The sequence below is a fragment of the Sorex fumeus genome, unplaced genomic scaffold (assembly GCF_029834395.1).
Source record: "Sorex fumeus unplaced genomic scaffold, SorFum_2.1 ptg000129l, whole genome shotgun sequence".
NCBI classification, from domain to species: domain Eukaryota; kingdom Metazoa; phylum Chordata; class Mammalia; order Eulipotyphla; family Soricidae; genus Sorex; species Sorex fumeus.
In genome coordinates this window covers 14,981,214-14,994,281 of record NW_026606186.1, presented here as the reverse complement: position 1 = coordinate 14,994,281, position 13,068 = coordinate 14,981,214, and the positions used below count along the sequence as shown (strand labels likewise).

The following is a 13,068-nucleotide window of genomic DNA, read 5'->3' as shown; positions in this document are numbered from 1 at the left end:
AAACTATGATAAAGAAGAACCTTTCATTGTATAGCTACTAGTTATTTAGGTGCATTTCCCCTTGTTATCAGTCATCTTTCTATAAAGTCAGGAAACTAGTTTCACCGTCACTGTCCTCCCATTGTTCATCAATTTGCTCGAGTGGGCACCAGTAACGTCTCCATTGTGAGACTTGTTGTTACTGTTTTTGGCATCTCGAATACATCACGGGTAGCTTGCCAGGTTTTGCCATGCAGGCGAGATACTCTCGGTAGCTTGCCAGGCTCTTTGAGAGGGGCGGAGAAATCTAACCCGGTTCAGCCGCATGCAAGGCAAACACCCTACCCGCTATGCTATCCCTCCGGCCCGAATCTAGTTTAGTGTCGTTAAATAAGCTAGCCACGGTCAATGTGTAAGGGACTTGATTTGAACCGTGACGTCCATGAGTTTGTCTCCCCCTACCATGTTAACTCCAGTATTTCTACCATGGGCAGTGGAACCAGCTAGATCAGGGTGGGGTTTAACATTAGGGGCTCAGGGCTTTCAGAACAAACAGCCGGACGCATTCTTATCTGGAGCTGAGATCTGGGTTAGTGCCTGTGTGGAATAAACACTGCAGTATTAATGATGGCCCAAAAGAGTGAAGCAGGTGGTAAGCTCAGGTAAGATGAAGGAACAACAATTGACAACGCAAAGTGCATAAATGCATTCAGCATAGCATCATGAAGGAAGCTGAGAGTGTGGAGGGTTAGTTCTGATTTTAGCCTCTATAGCTGGCCGACTTGGGATATGGGGAGAGTCCCTTTCACCCGTCCATTTCCCCTTTCAGGAGAATGGAGCTCTGACTGAACTTCATCCGCATCCTTCGTTCTCAGTGTCCAGAGCTACCCTTCTGGTCACGAGGGACTTTGTCTATGCAGGATCCTGCTGAAAGCAGTGTGCCCTGGTTATGGAAAGGGGAGACTTGGTCCAGTCTCTTTCCAGAACTGAGAACCGTCTCCAAGCCTGATTCTTCAGTGATGGAAACTCTTGTTTCTCAGCTTGAGGGGAAAGAATCTTTGAGTTGAGAAAACTTGGAATACTGATGCGGGCGGGCACAGTTAATGTATCTGTTTTAATTAGGGGCCACACCGGGCAGTGTTCCAGGGCCTGGGCCTGACATGGCAGGGCTCAGCCCACATGCTCGGCGGTGCTCAGGGCCATACTTCAAGTTATTTTTGAAGCGATACTTAGATTGGGAGGTAGCAAGTTTTAATTGAAGGAGTTGGTATGCTATTCTTGAAAACGGGGGTGGGGGGGTGGAAGGGTGGGGAGTGGGATCTGCTGGTATTTTTACAAATTGGCAGACTTGTTTAATTAGCTGATCCGCAGTGCCAGTTCTGGAAAGAACAGATGTCCCTGTGCATTGTAAGGTAACATGCTTTGAATCCAAACACCAAATGTCGCCCTCAGTCTGTTGTCCCAGATGACAGAAGAGGGAACTGAAACTATAGTTCCAGAATCTAGAAGGCTTGCAGAGATTCTGAGTGGAGGTTTCTGTCGCTTATCTCTTATGCTGTTGCCCCAGACCAGTGGCAGTTATAAACATTCATCATTTCACCATTTTAGATACTCTCATGTAACATATAGATTCATGATATGTAGTAATGAGTTGCTGGGTGGAGGCATGAATTTGAGTAATGGGTACCACGGTTTGGTGTGTGGGAGTGGGTCACTGAGCTAATAAGACAGTCTAGCTAATATTGTTCTTTCTTGGTGGTGCAGAAAATTATATGCTATGAAACAGAACTTCCCAGAGTAAGATCTAGAGAACACCTGTTAATAAGCGTTCCATGGCTGTTAAAAAGAAAGAAAAGAGAAAGTTTAAGGTGACATTGGGTTAAACAATGTTTGAGCCAGTTTTCCTGACTTAGTTTCCACACCTGCAAAGCAGGGTGATAAAAATAGTTCCTCCTTTATAGGATCTGTTATGGCAATTTAAATGAGATTTAAGTGTATAACTTTTGTCAAGGAGAGTATCTAATACTGTGAGTACTCAAGTTATATACAGTTTCTCTTTCACTAGAAGGAAATGTGGGATTGACTTAAGTTAACTCTACAGATACGCTGGAGATGGCCCAAATACAGAGGAAATCTCTAATACATATCTCTGTACCAGCTTCCCCACCCCATTTTTATTTTTTGGCTTTTTGGATAACACACGGTGATGCTCAGGGGTTACTCCTGGCTCTGCACTCAGGAATTACTCCTGGCCGTGCTCAGGGAACCATGTGGGATGCTGGAAATGGAACCCAGGTCAGCCGCGTGCAAGGCAAACGCCCTACCTGCTGTGCTATTGCTCTAGTTCCTTCCCCCCTTTTTTATATGGACAAAAGAATTGGTGAAATTTGCAAAGCTTTCCTCCACTTACTGCATTGGCCTCAGCCCCATCAGACTTGTCCTCTTATCTCTTCTTTCTCCTTGCTGGTCCATCATCTGCCTGTCACAAGACTGCACAGGTGCAGGTGGAGGATTTGCACTGCAGGCAGGCTGACTTGATCCACGTGCCTCACCTTACCAGGTCGAGTCCCTCTAGTTTGAGGTATACAGTGGCAGTGCGGTGCCAGAGTGCTGCAGGGCATTGCCATCTCTGTGGTTTGACCTCACGAGGATACGTGGACTGAGGCAGCTGGGAGTATTCCTGGCAGGACTGCGTGCAGCAGGGGCTGTTCTAGGCCCAAAATAAACTGTCTTCGTAAGGCCCTACCATTTTTTAAAAATTGCTCCTGCTTGCGTCATAGCTCTCCCGGCTGTTCAAGCTCCACCATTTCTCCACCTTTAAGCAACTGACAGATCTTCTCGACTGTACTTCCAGGGGGTTGCTCAAATGTGACTTTCTATGTTTGCCTTCTGCTCCCTGGTTCAGCCTCCCCATTACCTCTCCCAGGCATTTCTGCCGTGATTTCCAAAGCAGTCTCTGCCTCCCCCGCTCTACTTCCTCCCTCCCCACTCCAGCCAGCTTGGGTCTCACTCTATTTTGAGCAGGTCCCTACTCCACAGCATGTGTTGTTGTACTACACCCCTCCTCATGACTCTCAAGACTGCTTACAGTCATTCCCCAATTGACCTTTCCGCACCAGGAACTTTTCTTTTCTCCTCCTTTAACCTTTGCACGAGAGAGCTAAATTTCACTGCAGAGCTAAATCTGCCTTTGTACTAACAAAACGTTAGCATTTTATAAACTCCCAATATGACTGCATTGCATTCTGGCACTGCCTTTGTGACAGCAGCGTCTGTCCTGTTTGACAGATGAGGAAACACCCAGAGAGGCTTCATAGTCTTTGTTGTCTTTTCTAATGTGCAGGGCTCCCCCTGCTTTCTAAACTTTGTGCAGACCGGGCCTTTCCCCAATCCAGGATCTCTGCATCCCTTCAGATCTCTATCAAACTTGCCTTAGGAAATTATTTCAAGTCACAGTGAACTGCCATTAGCCTCTGTCAAACTTAGCAGATATTTGTGATCCTGCCTTCTGCCTTATTATTTTCCTACATGCCTTATCTCTCTTCCTAAAGTATGAGCATCTGTATCTGTAAGGTAGGATTTATGTCCCGAAAATCTTGGTATCTAGTTCGGCACCTGGCACCTAGTGTTAGATGGGTGGATGGATAAACGGGTAGGAGGAAAGGTAAGTGGAAACTGTGTGTATTCTTTGGCGAAAATGTTGGCTGCTCATCTGCTCACACAACTCTTCCATTTGTCTAGATGATTCCTAGGTTCCCCAAATATGACAGTCAACCCCAACAGTTGCTCTCAAGGTTTCTATGCTTGGCCCTGTAAGTGCCCTGATTCCTCATGGTTTTGACACACCTCATGAGTAGCTGTCTTCTGAGCTCCTCTAGACAGAATGTCTTACTCCGGCCACTGACTTCCTACAGAAGTATGTGTACAGCCCTCCAAGAATTTCATCTTGTTATATGAATTACAAATTGTAGACTTTGCTCCCGTCAGTCACTGTTCTCAAACATGCCCAGCATGCTACTTACCAATTGCATTCCCTAGCCCATTCTTTATCTCTGCACTCTTCCAAAGATCATAGATGGTGGATCATGTCAATTCAGTTTTATAGGTGGCTAATGAGAAAAATGGAGCTTTGAGAATCATTTCCTTAGAGTTACACAGCTGAGTATCAGAAATACCTCAAACCTGGATATGTATCTGCTTTGCAGTGTCTTATCTGTCCCCACCAGGTACTACCTAACAGAGGTAGATGGCGATTCTGTTTGTTAAATAAGTAAGTAAATGGGTGACTGGTAACTAGCCTCTAAATAGTTCCTTCACGACTTGAGGATTAAATGATGTTTCTTGGGGAGGGCATTTGCTTTGCATGTGGCTGATCCATATTAGATCCCCTACATCCCATTATGGTCTCTGGAGCACCGCTAGGAGTAATTCCTGAGTTATAGAGCCAGGAGTGACTCCCTGAGCATCGCCTGGTGTGACCCCCCGCCCCAAAAGCCTAAATAAATAAATAAATAAATACTGTTTCTCCTCCTTTGTCAGCAGGACCTGACCCTCCAGAGCATGAATGCTGAGCTGCTTCATTCTGGGCTGTGAGGATCCCGCTTAAGGAACAGCCATGGCGGCCGCTGCCGCATCTCACCTGAACCTGGATGCCCTCCGGGAAGTGCTAGAATGCCCCATCTGCATGGAGTCCTTCACCGAGGAGCAGCTGCGCCCCAAGCTCCTGCACTGTGGCCACACCATCTGCCGCCAGTGCCTGGAGAAGCTCCTGGCGAGCAGCATCAACGGTGTCCGCTGCCCCTTCTGCAGCAAGATCACCCGCATCACCAGCCTGACGCAGCTGACCGACAACCTGACGGTGCTGAAGATCATCGACACAGCGGGCCTCAGCGAGGCCGTGGGGCTGCTCATGTGCCGGGCCTGTGGGCGCCGCCTGCCCCGCCAGTTCTGCCGGAGCTGTGGCGTGGTGTTGTGTGAGCCCTGCCGGGAGGCCGACCACCAGCCCCCCGGCCACTGCACCCTCCCCGTCAAGGAGGCCGCCGAGGAGCGGCGCCGGGACTTCGGCGAGAAGCTGGCCCGCCTGCGGGAGCTGATGGGGGAGCTGCAGCGGCGGAAACTGGCCCTGGACGGCATCTCCAAGGACCTGCAGGCCAGGTACAAAGCTGTCCTCCAGGAGTATGGGCACGAGGAGCGCCGGGTCCAGGAGGAGCTGGCCCGTTCACGCAAGTTCTTCACGGGCTCCTTGGCTGAGGCTGAGAAGTGCAACAGCCAGGTAGTGGAGGAGCAGAGCTACCTGCTGAACATTGCCGAGGTGCAGGCCGTGTCCCGCTGCGACTACTTCCTGGCCAAGATCAAGCAGGCCGACGTGGCGCTCCTAGAGGAGACGGCCGACGAGGAGGAGCCGGAACTTACGGCCAGCCTGCCCCGGGAGCTCGTCCTGCAGGATGTGGAGCTCCTTAAGGTAGGCCACGTGGGCCCCCTCCAGATCGGCCAGGCTGTCAAGAAGCCCCGGACAGTCAACTTGGAAGACTGCTGGGCCCTGGAGGCAGCGGCAGCGGCGGCAGCCTCCTCCTCCTCCGTGACCTTCCGCGAGATGGACATGAGCCCCGAGGAGGTGGTGGGCAGCAGCCCGCGCGCCTCGCCGGCCAAGCAGCGGGGCCCCGAGGCTGCCACCAGTATCCAGCAGTGTCTCTTCCTGAAGAAGATGGGTGCGAAAGGCAGCACGCCCGGCATGTTCAATCTGCCCGTCAGTCTCTACGTGACCAGCCAGGGTGAGGTGCTGGTCGCTGACCGGGGCAACTACCGCATCCAGGTCTTCACCCGCAAAGGCTTCCTCAAGGAGATCCGCCGCAGCCCCAGTGGCATTGACAGCTTCGTGCTGAGCTTCCTGGGCGCCGACTTGCCCAACCTCACCCCACTGTCAGTGGCCATGAACTGCCACGGGCTGATCGGCGTCACCGACAGCTACGACAACTCCCTCAAGGTCTACACCCTGGATGGCCACTGCGTGGCCTGCCACAGGAGCCAGCTGAGCAAACCTTGGGGCATCACGGCCCTGCCATCGGGCCAGTTCGTGGTGACGGATGTGGAAGGTGGGAAGCTCTGGTGCTTCACCGTGGACCGGGGCGCTGGGGTGGTCAAGTATAGCTGCCTCTGCAGTGCCGTGCGGCCCAAGTTCGTCACCTGTGATGCCGAGGGCACTGTCTACTTCACGCAGGGCCTGGGCCTCAACCTGGAAAACCGGCAAAACGAGCACCACCTGGAAGGCGGCTTCTCCATCGGCTCTGTGGGCCCTGACGGGCAGCTGGGGCGCCAAATCAGCCACTTCTTCTCGGAGAACGAGGATTTCCGCTGCATCGCTGGCATGTGCGTGGACGCCCGCGGGGATCTCATTGTTGCCGACAGCAGCCGCAAGGAGATTCTTCACTTCCCCAAGGGAGGGGGCTACAGCGTCCTGATTCGGGAGGGGCTCACCTGTCCCGTGGGCATTGCCCTCACCCCGAAGGGGCAGCTGCTGGTCCTGGACTGTTGGGATCACTGCATCAAGATTTACAGCTACCATTTGAGAAGATATTCCACCCCGTAGAGGGTGAGGAATCGCCAGTTTCTTCCCTTTCCCCCCACCCCTACCCCCACCTCAGCCAACTTTCCTTCCCTTATACCATGGTGGTTGGTGGTGCTGTAGAATAGACTTTGGCTTGTGTTCCGTTGCCAGCTCGTTAGTCCTAGAACTTTAGAAGCTCTGTCCTTGAGTGTGTTATATTTGCATTTGTATTTTTTCCCATGCCACCCCCCTGCCCTATCCCCCTCCCTAAATTTAGAGCTTTGGCAGATGCATTGCCCCAAATAGGACACTTGGTGGGATTAGCTGAAGTTTTATTAGAATTTAGGCCCTTTTCAAGGCGTCAGTAGAGAGTCTTTTACGTCTGTGTTGGCAATTTGCTCTTCTATTGAATCTTGTTGATTTTCCCCTTTATGGCTCTGCTGACCCTAGTTCCTTATTTCCTTCCTGTTACAGTGGGCTTCGTCTGTGACACTTTCTCTTCAGCCCCGCTGCATTGAGTGCATGCTTTAGTGGGATCCACTCCACCTTCCCGTGATATTTTGGATATCGTGTCCCTGTGATCTGATCACCTTTACCAGTATAAAAAGCTCATTCATTTAGTGCCACCACGGGAGCTATACATTAACTTTGGGAAGCAATACCTCTTGGCTCTGGGGTTTTTGTGCCATCTTGGATTGGTCTATAGTTGCAGATGTGACAGAGAACGGATTTTCCCTAATTGGCTGGTGCTGAAGACTTTAGCCTGGAAACTGCTTGCCTTTTAAAGGAGCATATGGATTGGAATTATGCCAAAGCATAGGCAGATGGGAATAAACAAACGGAAATACTAATGTAGTCAGCAAACACTATTGGGTAGTCTTTAGGGCTCATCATTTTTCATACTACCTCTCTCTGCTGACCTGTGCAAAGCATTACCCGAGTAATTGTACCACACGGGCCAGTGCCAACAAAGTGGGGAGGGTGGACACATCTAATTTTCATTACTAAAACAGAACTGTTGGATCCTTACTCTGTATATTTCCTCAAGTGAGTGCATACTATTTGGAATTGACTCCTCTATCAAACATTAAATAATCGAGAACTATTTCTTCATCACTGGTGTTTATGTCTTTTACTTGTGGAATTTGGGGGGTGAGGAGAGTCAGTTGAATACCATGCTGGTTGACTTCCTTTTATGACACTATATTCTTGGAGAACATTTAGAATCTACCCAGACCAAAATTCAGCACCAAAGCACCACTGTGTAAAGTTAAATCTCACTCCTTGGCCCCTATGGATTAAATTTGCCAGCACCCTATTCTACATGCAGTTTTCACCATCAGTTTTATCCTTATAATTACTGATCAAGAAAAAAAAAGAAGAAGCAGCTCTACTCTTTTCAATAAGTGGATGAGGGATTTGGTGGTAAATAAGGTTCCTGAGACTTTGTTGTTTACAAAAGAACTGTGTCCAGTACACAGTTAGGTGCTGGGCTTATGTATGGCAAACCAAAGGAAACAAAATGTACTGCCCTGAGCTACTCAAAAGTCGTTTATTATTTTTGGTCTGGGAGGGGTTTGTTTTATTGGGGATTTTGTTGTTGTTTTCTGTTCTGATAGCTGCCAAAGGAAAGCAGATAATTAAAGTGATGCTGAACTAGTTTGTGTTTTCCACCTGGAGAAAGCCCCATGTTCTGATTATGAAATTGCATCCAATTTTCAAAGATTGAGAGGAAATTGATCCAATTAAAAGTGCATCACAAATGACTCCACTGGTTATTAGAGTCACTTTATCTCTGATGGCAGCTGGCAGCAGCAGATCTGTCTTTGCTGTCAGTGGGGGGCTTGCTGAGCCAGTGGCAGTGGTGGGGGCCTTGAATGCACAGTTTGTGGCCGAGAGATGAATATTGTGCGCTGGCTTGAGATAAAGGAGGCCAGGAATCCTGTCGCTGCCAGTGCTTTGGGGAAGGAAGAACCATCACTGGCAGTGAGCCTTTAGATCAAGCTTACCTCTGACCCACACTAACACCTTGGCCCTCAAGTTCAGCAAAAGATACCTGCTGGCCTAAAATGGAAGTAAGTGTGGTTTGGAGGTTTTTCTTCCTTTGATGTGGATAAATTTGTCTGTGCTTAGTACAGTCAATTTTCAATTATCTACCAGGTTGACTGAACTGCTTAGTATGCCCCAAGAAATAAATTTGTTCAATTACTGTATTTTTTTTCCTCCCCAAAGCAGAAGATCCCTTATTTAAATGAAGTCTTAGATGGAAGTCTGTCTTGTACATCAGTGAGCAGTTGCTCTGGTTAAAGCAGGTTCGTGGGCACCTGGAGAACAGGTTTTACTCCTTTACCTAACCTGTGTATCCTCACAACACTTGTGAATCCAGCGAGCACTTGCTGAACACCACTGAACTAGAACAATGCTCATCTTCCTGTTACCTCTCTTTTCGGGGGCGAAGGGGGGCGTTGTTCTACACCCGGCCAGGCTTGGGGGCTACTCCTGGCTCTGAAACAGTGGCCAGGGATCTAACTTCAGCTGGCCATATTTAAGGCAAGAGCCTTAATTAACCTGTATTGTCTCTAGACCATCTAATCCCTTTTATTCGCCATGTGGCATGGACAAAAATCATTTAACCTTTCCTCTTCCAGAAGATAATAATAATGATCCCTTACCTGCAAGAAGGGTGTAAGATTTGAGTATGAACTCTTGGAGTTCCTGGCATACTTAATAAGTGAGAGTTACTACCTTCTTTTATTGAGTTGTTTAAAAGAAGTGATGTGAGGCCAGCCAACAGAATCTCCCTGAGTATTTAACAGGTTCTTTGTAGGCAACCAGAATTTGTCTTGAGCGTTAACTTTCTATCCTCACAAGGCTCTGTGAAAAATCTAATCACGTGTTTCTTTCCACTCTCAATTTACTCATGTTTTTGTTACACAGATCACTGCTGCAAACATTTGCCCATAACTCTTGAGTTTTATGAAGGGCCCACTTTAATGTCAGGGTATGAGCATGTGAAATAAAGGTGCCAAAATAAAGGGAATGTTCTAAGTTCCTACATTTGCTTTTATTTATATGATTTAATTTTCATGATGATGGATCTTCCAGTAATCCAAGTCTTCCTAATACACCCTCCCTTATGTCAGATAGAAAGGTGCAATTAGCAAGGCATATAAGGAAAATAAACAACTAAAGGCGCCCAAATGTCAGGTGAGTTAAGCCGCTACTTCCTTTTCCTTTCTGAATATACAGGATTTAAGGTTTGGGAGCAACTATTCCTTCAGTATTAATTGTGCATCTACTGCAGGCAAGGCATTGCAACAGACATTCAGAAAATGGAGTGACATTTATTAATGTGCTAATTGAGACAAATTATCTCACAGTCTTCAAAATGAACCTAAAGGTTAACTATTTGAAGTATACTAGGAAAAATGTTGACTCTGAAAAGTGAAAATGGAATCAGTCTTTAAAAATGTGTGTATATATTGAACATAGAAACACAAATGTGCACACACACACACACACGCACGCATTGGGTTTTTGGCCACAACTGGTGTTGCTCAAGAATTACTCCTGGCTCTGCTCAGAGATCACTCCTGCAGGCTTGGGGGACCATATGGGATGCCAGGGATTGAACCTGGGTCAGCTGTGTGCAAGGCAAGTGCCCTTCTCCGGCCCCAAACACCTTAAATATTTAGAATCCAGTGTTTCATTGTCCTGGACTTCCTCCAAGACAATGTCTGGATGGCTCTGAGAATCACTCCCAAGATACATGTCCCAGAGATGAGCCATAAAGGGGCACTCCATTATCCCAATCACTGAGATCAACTTATCTTGAGCTTAACAGTGGTCCTGTGGGTAAGGCAAGAAATGCTTAAGTAGCTGCACTTTTAATCGAGTACTAATTAGTGGCCTTTTACAAGCGAGCTGTTGCCCACCCCGGTAGGAGGGAGACAGAAAGCAGAGCCCTGTATGAAACTCAGGGCTATCTTACACCTCCCCAGGCTGCCGATTTTCTCCCAAAACATGCTGTCCAAAAGACTGCAGAACAAATTACAGATAGGAAACAGCAGATGCCTGGATGAATTTTTACAAGCAGGGCAAGGATGAGGTAGAAAACTGTTTTGCAAAATTCACACTTTAGCTCCAGACCCTAGGGTCTTGTCTGATCGATATCATTAATATTCATGGTACCCTCATGAAGCCTGAACTTAGGAAGATGGTTCCAAGTGTCACAACACATTCTAGCAGGGCAATCTCCACGACTTGGTCTGAGTCTGATTCACTGCCCTCTACCTCTGCCTTCCAGTTTGCCTCCTTACATCCTGCCTCTCTCAGTTTGCCTCCGTACAAAATAAGGAGGTTGGATTAGCTCCTTAGTGATATCACCTCTTGCTCTTGAGATTTATTTTTTTCTTAGTGGGGCATCAGGGGTGGTTAATCACTGGAATTCCAGTGATGCGTTCTAACCATGAGCCACATCCTCAGCCCGGTTGTACTTTTCATGTTTGCGGTTTCATTTGGTTATTGAGCCATACCCAGCTATGCTCAGGGACTTGTTGCTTAGAGGTCACTCTCAGAGGTCCTGGGAGGACAATTCACTGCCAGAAATCAATGCAAAATACTCTACCACTGTCTCAAAACCTGCTTTTTCCTGGCCACTCTTTTGGGTAGGTTGAGTCACACCTGGCAGTGCCCAGGACTAACTCCTGGCTCTGCACTCAGGGGTCATTGCTGGTGATTCAGAAATGGGGGCCCCATATTTAGTGTTTGGCATCAAACTCAAGTCAGCTGCATGCAAGGCAAGAGCTTAAACCCTATGCTCTCTCTCCCCAATTAAATTTTAACCACATAGTATTGTGGTTGGATTTCCTCCCAATATTTTGCATAATGTTTGCTGTTATTCAATTATGTCCACAATAGGGCAGTAGAAATAACCAGCACTTATCACCCCCCATCTTGTTCCAATGGCATGTTCTACTCCAGATATCGGAACTTTGGTCATTTACTAGCTGGCATCACTCAATAGGGCTAGTTTGCTCAGTTGGCAAAAGGAAATAACAAGTTTATGTTTGAAAGGGCCACTGTGAGAATTGAAAAATAATGACATCCTATATGTAAAGGTAATTCACAAAATATTAACTTCTACTACGAGGTGGGGGGGGCGGAGTAGGGTGGCAAAGTTTCCCTTCTCCTGCTGTGAATTCACACAGAATTTTCAAGTCAGGTCTGCAGGAGATTTTGGATTTGTGTTGGTGCTACAAGAGCTCAGCTGGAGGAAATGTGGGCGTTTGCTGAGGGAACAGAGGCAAAACTCATTCACAGCAATGCAGTCTATGAAAAAAAAAGCTGCCTGAAACCTAAAGGCTAATTCTTTGATTAAAATAATTAGCAGAGCGTTTTTGACTCTGAAAAGTTAGATGGAGCCGAGATGTTATCTGGGCGTGTGTATAGATATTTAGCACAGGAAAATGAATGTGTATAGATAGGTAAACATATCGATGGCTAGTATAAAAGGATTCTTACTCCAAGCCAGCAGTTATTCACTTAACATAATTAAAAAAAAATAAAAATAAGGTCTGAATTTCACCATTAAGTGGAGGTAATAAAACACTTGGTGGTTAAAGCTTGGACTTCATAAGCCTGGGGACCCGAATTCAATCCTAGTTTTCCTATTTTCTAGCTCTGTATGCACTGAGTCATTTAGCCTCTCCGCCTCATTGTCCTCATTAGGACTAAAATGACACTGTTCACTGCATTATTCGGGAGACTATTCATTGAAATGAGAGTGAACTCCCAAATATTTCATATGTCTTCAGTAATGGTAATTTTAAAAGAATTATAGTAAGCTAAATGTGTCTGAAGGCTACCTTTCCTTTTATGATAAAGATATTATATGAAACTGATGAGGAAAAAGCCATCTTTTTCCATCTAAGAAAAACACTGAAAGCTGAAAATCTGAGAATAGGCAGAGCTGCTGCAGTGAGACTGTGTGTAAGTCAAATGCATCTCCTATACAAATGAAACAGGGTTTCTGTGTGGGTTTCAATCATTTACCAGAATATAACTATAATGACGTTGTATATTTTTCAAAAAATACTAAGATCCAAGATTCCATTCCTTCATTTATTCATTCCTTAAACATATATACCATACTCACTCCTTAAACATATATACCATATCTACTGTTCATTCTGAAACAATGTAATATGAGGAATGAATGCAAAGATGAATCAGTCATGAATCTTGCAGTCAGTCACTTATAGTTTGGCTAGAGACAAAACTGGCGTAAAAAGTAACAGAAATATACTAAGGGATTAAAATTTTTCCTATATTACACACAAGATGGGCTGGGGCTATAGCACAGAGGATAGGGCATTTGCCTTGCACTCAGCCGACACAGCCAACCCAAATTCAATTCCTCTGCCCCTCTCAGAGAGCCCAACAAGCTACCGAGAGTATCTCACCGTCATGGCAAAGCCTGGCAAGCTCCCCGTGATGTATTCGATATGCCAAACACAGTAACAAGTCTCACAATGTTACTGGGC

At 46.8% G+C, this 13,068-nt stretch overlaps 2 protein-coding genes across 5 annotated transcripts in view; one reads left to right on the top strand and one right to left on the bottom strand.

Annotated features, from left to right (window-relative positions):
• ASTN2 (astrotactin 2) overlaps positions 1-13,068 on the bottom strand; it is a 1,072,177-nt gene that overhangs the window by 265,152 nt on the left and 793,957 nt on the right. The gene's annotated exons all lie outside the window — the stretch shown is intronic.
• On the top strand, positions 4,568-7,636 carry TRIM32 (tripartite motif containing 32). Its single transcript, XM_056138494.1, has one exon. It carries the CDS (start codon positions 4,595-4,597, stop codon positions 6,563-6,565), a length of 1,971 nt encoding a protein of 656 aa, XP_055994469.1. The 5' UTR covers positions 4,568-4,594; the 3' UTR covers positions 6,566-7,636.

Excerpts from the sequence above, each read along its gene's own strand:
- TRIM32 (XM_056138494.1), top strand. The coding sequence starts at position 4,595 with ATGGCGGCCGCTGCCGCATCTCACCTGAACCTGGATGCCCTCCGGGAA.